The sequence below is a fragment of the Nymphaea colorata genome, chromosome 10 (genome assembly GCF_008831285.2).
Source record: "Nymphaea colorata isolate Beijing-Zhang1983 chromosome 10, ASM883128v2, whole genome shotgun sequence".
In the NCBI taxonomy this organism is placed as follows: domain Eukaryota; kingdom Viridiplantae; phylum Streptophyta; class Magnoliopsida; order Nymphaeales; family Nymphaeaceae; genus Nymphaea; species Nymphaea colorata.
Genome location: NC_045147.1, coordinates 827,547 through 836,866, shown reverse-complemented (window position 1 = coordinate 836,866; position 9,320 = coordinate 827,547). Strand labels below are relative to the sequence as shown.

Sequence of the window (9,320 nt, the reverse complement as noted above, 5' to 3'; positions counted from 1 at the left end):
AATAAAAACTTATATCAATGTATATTTTGAAAATCAACTAGATTCGTTTTACAATTTGGATTCAAATGTGAATTAAAATATGATGTTTGGATCAGATTCAAACTGAGATATTAGATTTTGGATTCAGATGTAACTTGTCTTTTATTCCCATATGAATCTAAATATGTGAGCATGTGAAATTAATATGAATTAAAATATGTGAACATATATGTATCCCATTGGGTCCGGTGCTCGGTACATTATTTAATATTATTTTATTTTAATAATGATATATATTTTATTATTTTAAAAATTATATTTTATATTTTAAAAAACATTGAGGCCTGATGCCCAGGCGCCCACAAGATGGAAATATTTAAGTACATTTGTTGAGCGGGAATCGTCATAATCCGACCTTAGCTCAGTTGGTAGAGCGGAGGACTGTAGTGGGCGAATACCGTTCAGATATCCTTAGGTCGCTGGTTCGAATCCGGCAGGTCGGAAGTTCTTTTTTTTTTTTGTCTCTCTTAGTTGTGTGTGCCAAGCCCTTTTTTCGTTTTTGTTCTTCCAAAACCAGCCAGGAAATGAAATATTTAGCAATCCGACTTCCCATTTGGCATTGCTTGGGTTGGGTTCTGTGCCCCTGGATCTAATCCAAACCTGTCCAGAAAAAATGCTGGTCATCAACAAACTCGCCATCGCCACGGATCAGCGCTGGTTGAGATATTGGACTCTGTTATCCAACCAAAATATGAACCACTTCTTTTTGTTCATGCGAGAACTCTCCACGCGCAAGCAAGTGCTGTCAAAACCCGAGATTCCTGTCTTCCAGTTTGCGTCGTTCTCAAAACAAAGACAACTCAGCTTGACAAGATATCAAGTATTTTGTTGGCCAGTTCGAGGACCTTGTTGGTAGGCCAAACCATGTCCATTTAGTTATTGGGTTCGGCCCAACCCCAGGCTCAACAAAGTCGGGCTTGGGCTAACCCAAAGACCTTGCTAGCGAACCCAAGGTTGGCCTGGTAGTTCTTGAGTCGGGCCTGACCGCTAGCTACCTTCAATGCCGATTGGGTACCTGGTTCGATATTTATTTACCTTCGTTTGAAACTTTAACATTTTCTTTCTTTAATATCTCAAAAACCTTTGGCGACACATCATGAGTTCCTAAGAGAGTGAGTGCCAAGAGTTTCTAAGGGCCCGTTTGATGGGCGGGTGAAATTTAACGTGGTAAATTTACCATGGTAAATTTTTCTAGAAAAATTTGCAGGATGAAATTTCTCCCTCTTCCAATCTGAGACCCTGTTTGATGGGTGGGAAGAATTTAACGCTGTAAATTTAACTATGTTTGATGCACATGAAGAATTTAACATGGTAAATTTAACTCTGTTTGATGCAGAAGAAAAATTTAACGTGGTAAATGTTGTTTTTTTTGTCTTCTCCCCTCCAAATCTGACTTGGGAAGAAATTGAAAGATGATCTTTCAAAACAACAAAATGTTTAGGGTGTATTCCCTACCATCCAGAAAACAATAAGAACAAAATATTGAGGGTGTATTTTCTACCATCCAGAAAACAACAAAAACAAAATGTTGATGGTGTATTCCCTACCATCCAGAAAGCAACAAGATACACAGGCTATGGACAACACATTTATGTTTAAAAAAAAGTTAAAACTATGACAACCAACAGTGCAACGTAATTGTCGAAATAAAATTTATAACAATAACAAAGTTGTACCCACAAAAGTACATGTCCACATAAGTTTAATGAGTACAAATCCACAAAATGGTGTATTCCCTACTATCCAGAAAAACAGAAGTTTAATGACTACATATCCAACAAAAAAAAAAAAAAATCGCAAAAGAAGTTATCCAACATTTGTAACTGCACTTCCGTTCTTCAAACTTCATGTCTTCTATATCTTCATCTACGATGTCATCTTCGTTGTCCTATTCAAAACAAAACAAATGTCAAACAATCAAACTATACCACATTGTCAACATTTATAAACAAACTTACTATTCAGGCTAAGACTAGTAGTTACTCCACACAAATGCAGGCAGGGGAAGCTTGACTGCGATGAACAAAAGATTTCAAGATATTCTCCAGTAAGGACGAACATGATCCACTTGTGCTCCTAGCATGTAGCATACATACCTGCTTTCTGCATCCCTGACACACTGCCCTTTCTTGTTTTTTATTATGAAAGGTGGCCAACCAATGGAAGGGAACACCAAAGAAGTTGCCTTCAATACACAGGCAGGTGTGAAAGAACTAAGAACTGTAACAACAACAATAATGTGTAACATGCTCCATGTGCACCTTCATCTGAATGTGTACAATCATCTCTATGTGAACTCAGCACAGGTTTTGTCATAATTCTGCATGAATGCATATCCCCGTTTTATGTCTTTTATGTATTTGTACTATACCTTTTAAAAATATATCCCTATTGCTGTTTATGTTTTAAATTTGATTGGATCATAAGCTTGGTTCTGATGGTTGAAAACTTTGTAGATGGTTTCTTGCAAGACCTGACACGCTAGTGTAGACAATTTTAGTCATGTCATTTACCTCATTGTAACCCAAGTTACAAGTAAAGAAAAAAACCCTATTACAAGTTTAAGAAAAAAACCTATGTATCAATCAAAAGGCACCTCGACATGAAGCCTGATTATGGTGCTGGGAAGTTCATTATAGGTTCTGTAAATGCCTACAATGTTGGTGGTTTACTTGTGTCTACTCATTGGTTTGCATCTGCTTTCTTATGACAAAGACAGTGCTGACCTAGAATTAGTAGAATTTTTTCTTACCAGGTATATGTTTGGGTGGTCCATGTTCAGGCTTCAGAATACACTCTTGTATCTAGTAAATCATTTCTGGCTTTAAAGCAAAATTGTTGTGGACGATAGACACAATTATAACTTCAGATGTCATGTGATATTCTAACGGCATGGAGCAAGGATACACCAAAACTGGAGTCTTCATTATGTTCCTCCCTCCAGCCAATGGATGGAGCACAGTTAAGAAGTAATAAAGATGACCAGCAACAATCCCCAACAGATCTGGAAGCAACAGAGGAAACAACGTGAGTTCCAATAAAAGTTACTCTTCCTCCTTCAGCAGTCTGTCTCTCTGGGCTGTTTTGACTACATCATACATGCCACATCTCTCCTCCCTTCAGCAGCCAAGCTTATAAGGCCTCTCAAGAAGCGTTGTAGGTGATTAATTTTCCTAGCAAAAGGAACATTGTTGAATGCATTCACAAGGACAGATCCGATTGATACAAGGCTGATAACCATGATGCGTAATTGGGTTTGAATCATTTAGTTGCCAAAACTGAATGATGCTAGTATTCAGGCCTTTCATGTGTGTCTAACTGAATAAATGGGCACCAATGGAAGAGCTGCAGTGTAGCTCCACATTGTGAAACAAGGACAAGTCAGGAGAGCAAACAAAACGGTTGCTGTAGTGGAATGTTGTAGCTCTCATGTGAGAAATCATAGTTTGATGCATATAGATGTTTTCTCATCATTAAATTGTTCGAACAGACGTTAAAATCCAACGAGAAACCAGATGGGGCAGTAACAGAGGGCAGCAAATCAGAGAAAGAAGCAATCAGAGATAAAACGTCATGGGGCAATAACAGAGGGCAGCAAATCAAGTTTTTCTCATCAATATTTAATGTTTATGCAGAAAAAACATCAAGCAGGCAAAGAGGGACGCAAAGACACATCATCAAATAAAACGCCCAAATCTAGAAGGAGGAGAAGCGAAAGAGATATTGAGCAACTCACAGGGCTCTAAAAGAGGTGAAGGATGAAATTTAGGCAGTGGAGGACACTGCTGTGTCTCTCTTCCTTGCCGGTGAGAAGCCACAGAAGAAGTTAGGGCAAGAGAGAAAGGGAGAAAGGGAAGGCATCAGAGAGAGAAAGGGAGAAAACGTACCGGCGGAGGAGCGGAGAGGCGACGGTGCGAGCTCGGTATACTCTGGTAACACGTTGAGAAGGCAGAGGGAGGAGGAGCTGCTTCGTTGTCCAGCGGGGTGAAATGATCGCCCGAAACATGAAGTCGAGCGGGTGAAATTTCACCCGCTCGAAAGTCCGAGCTCCGAGCTCGGATTTTCAAGCGGGTGAAATTTCACCCGCTCCCTTTTGAGTTAAACGGGTGAAAATTCATGCAGAGTTTTTAATCGGGCGAGTGAAATTTCACCCGCCCGTACATATTTACCACGTTTCACCTACCCATCAAACGAGGCCTAAAGGAAGTGATGGCAACACATCAACAATATCTAAGGGAGATAGCTGCTGGCAGCACGGTGAAGAAGAGAGGGAGAGAGAAAACAAAACGAAATGAAGAGAAATATGATTTAAATGTATATATCAGGTCAAGACGAGTCTCCAATGCCTGACTTGGGCCAACCCAGCCTGGTGCGTTTATTTTCTCAGACTGGCTAGATGTTAACAGCCAACCCATCACGAGCTACCTACCAATGCCCAGTTGCCCACCCTTAGGAACAAGCATTGGTCTTTCTTTATTATGGAAAAGCTGAAAGATGCAGAATCGGTAAACTGTTAACAAAATATTGACGGCATAAAACAATTTGAGAGTACAGCAACACTTTTGGGGAAAGTACTGAAATTTTACAACTTAGCTTTACTTTGTGAGGGATAAGACAGAGAGTGGTTAAGATTGAATTTCTTTTATTTAGCAGCCTGAATTACATATACAAGAGACAATCAAATGAAACAAAAATTAAGCTTAATCGTCTTTTTGTTCTACAACTGAACCTAAGAAATCTTGTTGTAGGATTATTCCAACAAATCCTAAAATATTATGAATGATATACAAAATAACAAGGAAGGCGCCTTTATTTATAAAAAAATGTAATATTTCGAGAGTTCGTGCGAGGAGTAGTCCTCATATTCCAACTTAATTCAAGGTCAATTGGCAGAGTTCTTCCTGTCCCGTAGCAATTAGCAAGTTCAATCCAAACCACTTACTGAACTATTCCAAATTGGTTCCTACAACTAAAAAGCTAACAGGCACTATCTTTTCAATAAAAATAAGAAAAAAATGGGAAGAGAAGAGGTGCATTTGATGAAACGCACTTCATTATCTCTCAAACAGTCTAACCTCATTTTGTTGACAAGGATAACTACGGGAAGAAGCCAGCCGTGGCTAAAATGACAATTCATCTGTTCGAAACATGTAATCACGGGGTGGACGCAAGCATGCAAGCCACAGCTTGCCCACAACAGAATCTCATTGTACCTGGCTACCATAATTCTATACTGTCAAGCTTGATTTATAGGGATTTACTTCAAACTACTCTTCCGTCATAAAAAGCGTAGCCCACAACCATATCTTCTTTAATTTATCGAAGTCAATCGTACCAATGGCAGCCTGCAGGCTCTCAACGGCCACCCACTACGTACATGAACTGTGATTAAATCAGAACTGATCAGCTACATAACTGGGAGGATCTGCAGAGCCCCCTATCGGGCTTCCTTCCCTGTGAACGCTGAGCTGAATGTCCATATCTATAACACGTAAAATAAACCAGGCAAAAACACAAGTATGAACAACTTTGTCATGAGTAAGCTTCTCTATATTTCCATTTTCCTCCTTTTCTACGTGAATATCCCTTCACGACTCCTACTGAAGAAGGCATTCACAGGAAAGTTCATGATCGATGACGAAAAGCTGCATGTCAGAAAGAAGGGTATGCATGGACTGCATATAATAAGTGCCAGAAAGAATGTCCTGGTGGCCGGTTGCGGCCACAAGACTCCGAGATGCTGGTTATCCCGAAACAGTGATTTTCTTATTCTCATGGAAAAACCATGAATGGCATCTGAACCATAGACGGCTTGGTCCTTGGACATTCGGATTACAGATAAAGAAATGCTGCTTTAGCCGTCACGATGTTCACGGTGAACTCCTCTCAACTACATTCCCATCTACTCATTTGCTTCATCCTTCACCTATGAAATTGGCTATCTATGAATTTGTCACACAAGTGTTTGTCCTGGATTTCATTTCTACATTGTTTACATTTTGGATTGAAACGCTCACATGCTTGCTGTGCTCACTGTGACTTTCTATAACATTACCATTTGTAGTGAACCCATTTCTTTGTCGTCTCTCTTGGATTATTCTTTCCTATCATGACACATTTCCCTGAAAGAATGCAGCTTAGTCATTTACTGTAGACCAACTTCAGCCTGGAGATTTTGTCATCCTCTCTTCCGGCTCCCTTCTCATAGCTTCTCCCTATTTCTCTGTTTAGTATATCTTAATTTGACAGAAGCACAAAGTTCCAGTGTTTTCCGGCTCAAGCACAAAAAGGCGCTTGGCTGCAATCTCTGCCAATTGGGTGTTAGAATAGACCCTGCATGCAATCAATAGTGCTCCCCAAACAGCTGCATCTGGCTTTGCTGTCATTCCCAAGATGACCTGGTATGCCCAATCAAGAAGTCCTGCTCGGCTGAAAAGATCAAAGACAAGCACGCTGCTGAGTCATGGGAGTGATTTGACGCTGACCTTTCAATATACTCAAAGTACTTGAGTTCCACATCCAATGATCTTGTTCGGCTGCAAGCCCACTCACTTCGGGCTAAATGACTCGGGAGAATCTCGCCTGCGACTACTTTTTTGGCCATGCTGCACAACCTACGATGGCGCTTTCCGATGAAAGGTGAAAAAACATGTATTTTCCATCACCCGTTAAATAAAACAGGCAAGAACACAAGTATGAATGCCGGTTTAACGTGTGTAAGCTTCTCCACATTCCCATTCTTCCTTTTCCATGTGAAAATCCTTTCACAACTCCCACCAATGGACTTCTCTCAACTAAATTCTCGTCTGCTCAGTTGATTTATCATCCACCTATGGACTTGGTTACCTATCAGTTTGTCACGTAAGGGTTTTATCCTAGATTTCATTTCTATATTATTTACATTTTGCATGGAAAAGTTCATGTGGTTGTTGTGTTCACAGTGGCTTTCTGTAGCATTTTCATTGGTCACCAACTATACTTTCTTTTTTTTTTTTTGTCCTCTCACATTGGTCATTCTTTCTATCATGAAACAATTCCCTGAAATGCTGCAGCTTAGTCTTTATCTAGAAACCCAACTGCAGCCTGGTGATTTTCTCATCAGCTTCTCCTCCATTTCTTTTCTCAATTTTGCCGCTTCTCCCCATTTGTCTGTCGAGGCATATATGCTTGACAGAAGCACATAATTCCCAGTGTTTTCCGGCTCAAGCTCAAAGAGGCGCTTGGCTGCAATCTCTGCCAATTGGGTGTTAGAATAGACCCTGCATGCACTCAATAGTGCTCCCCAAACAGCTGCATCTGGCTTTGCTGTCATCCCCAAGATGACCTGGTATGCTTCATCAAGAAGTCCTGCCCGGCTGAAAAGATCAACGATACAAGCATAATGCTCAGTCATGGGAGTAATCTGACACTCACTTTTCATGTACTCAAAGTACTTGCGTCCTTCATCCACTAATCCTGCATGGCTGCAAGCATTAAGGACTCCAATAAAAGTAACTGCATTTGGTTTGATCCCACGTCTTTGCATCTTTGAAAAGATATCAAGCGCATCCTGCCCACGCCCATGATCTGCTAGTGCATTGATCATAGCAGTGTACGTAATCACATCTCTGTCAGTCATTCTGTTAAAAACCTTATGTGCGTTCTCCATGTCTCCACATTTAGCATGCATATGAATTAATGCGTTTGCCATAAAGACAGTCGTCTCTAATCTCCAGCTTTCTATATAATCTAAAATACGATTTGCAAGCTTTGCATCACCAAGCTGAGCAGCAGCAGATATCACGCTAACCATAGTTATCTCATTGGGCTTGATACTTGACCTTTTCATCATCTCAAAGAGTTCCATGGCTTCCTTGGCCAACCCATTTTGTGTGTAGCAGGAGATCATTGCAGACCACGTAGCAACATCATGTAACGGCACTCTGTCAAACAATTCCCTTGCCAACCTGACATCCCCACACTTGCCATACCCTGTAATCATCTTAGTCCAAGAAACAGCATTTCTCTCAGGCATTTTATCAAACAATTGGCGTGCAAGATCCACCTTCCCTGCATCTGCGTACCCACCTACCATGGCAGTCCAGGACACCACATTTTTTTCAGGCATTTCATCAAATAATTTGTGAGCATGATCCATCAATCCAACCCTAGCATATCCATCAACCATCGCCGTCCAAGAGACTACGTCTCTTTGCGACATTTCATCGAACAACCGACGGGCATCATCCACAACGCAGAACCGAGAATACATATTCAGAAGGGCAGTCTCCACAAATGCACCAGGTGAAGAACACCACTTGATGACCAGAGAATGTGCCTCTCTCCCTTCTCGAACGGAATGAAGGTGAGCACAAGAATGGATGGCAGAAGAGAACGTAAATTGGTTAGGAGGGACGTTGCTGCGGTGCATGCTCCTGAAGAGCAAGAAAGCTTCAGCATATAGGGTCTTCTGGGTATACGCCCGGATCATGGCGGTCCAAAGAAACTGATCCGTGGTCTGCATTTCGTCGAACAATTGACGTGCATAGTTGAGGTGCGGGAGGAAGTGAAGCAGTCGTGCGACGAGGGACTCCTGCTGGTCGACACCCACCTTGGTCATGTGGGCGTGTACCTGTTTCAAGTGTTGGATGTTCTTGGCTACTTTGATCGCAAAATCAATTGCAGAATCTTCAAATTTGGAAGACTGTAAAAGCATGCTCATGTTAACGAGGGGGTAGAGAAACGATTCTCTGTGGGATCAATACCAGAGGTTTTCGAAGGTAAAGCGATAGCGAGTTTGGGTCGGACCGAGGGTGTCTCAGTCGGAAATAATTGGATCTAAACTAACCGGTTTGGAGTTATGTTTGGTCTCCGATTTGGTATTTTTTGTTGTGGTGGTTGCCGGTTGGTGTAATGAATAAGGCAAGAACGGGTAGGCAGCCGGTCTCCATTTTCAATTCTCAAGGCGTCAACTCTTCGTGTTGTAAAATGAAGACTATCAATGCACAAAAGGTTCAAGAGACGGTACCGAAAGCAGATCTTACACCTATAAGAACAAGTTACACCTATAAGAACAAGAAGTTGCGTTGAAGCTTTCACCTTTAGTCAATCGGATAATCTTCCCAACTCACTCAAAACTATCTTCTTTCTTACTTTTGTAAAAGGGTTACTATCTCTCTACCTAAAAGTTTTACAAGTTGTACCAAATTTATCTATGTAATCGTTGCACCGTTGGCTAACTTGTCCAATATTAGGTGTGTTCACTCTAAACCTTTCTTTTAGCCTTTCGTGCCTAAATAAAG

General features: G+C 41.0%; 1 protein-coding gene and 1 non-coding gene across 26 annotated transcripts; one reads left to right on the top strand and one right to left on the bottom strand.

Annotated features, from left to right (window-relative positions):
• The first annotated feature begins 389 nt into the window (after positions 1–389).
• TRNAY-GUA (transfer RNA tyrosine (anticodon GUA)) lies at positions 390–482 on the top strand. Its single transcript has 2 exons — positions 390–426; positions 447–482. It is a non-coding gene; the product is annotated as a tRNA-Tyr (tRNA).
• A 1,195-nt stretch (positions 483–1,677) lies between these two features.
• LOC116262454 (putative pentatricopeptide repeat-containing protein At5g37570) lies at positions 1,678–8,967 on the bottom strand. 25 transcript variants are annotated; one of them, XM_050080076.1, is made up of 6 exons: positions 3,927–8,967; positions 3,776–3,838; positions 2,792–3,043; positions 2,136–2,224; positions 1,998–2,052; positions 1,678–1,927 (listed from the first exon to the last, which is right to left on the bottom strand). In XM_050080076.1, exon 1 carries the CDS (start codon positions 8,738–8,740, stop codon positions 7,100–7,102), a length of 1,641 nt encoding a protein of 546 aa, XP_049936033.1. In that variant the 5' UTR covers positions 8,741–8,967; the 3' UTR covers positions 1,678–1,927; positions 1,998–2,052; positions 2,136–2,224; positions 2,792–3,043; positions 3,776–3,838; positions 3,927–7,099. The 25 variants fall into 25 exon arrangements, with proteins under 25 accessions (XP_049936033.1, XP_049936034.1, XP_049936035.1 ...); XM_050080077.1 differs by having other exon boundaries at positions 2,136–2,167; XM_050080078.1 differs by having other exon boundaries at positions 2,136–2,167; positions 2,947–3,043.
• Between the last annotated feature and the right edge of the window lie 353 nt (positions 8,968–9,320).

What these genes read in the sequence shown, in the direction of transcription:
- LOC116262454 (XM_050080062.1), bottom strand. Translation starts at nt 8,740, where the DNA reads ATGAGCATGCTTTTACAGTCTTCCAAATTTGAAGATTCTGCAATTGAT.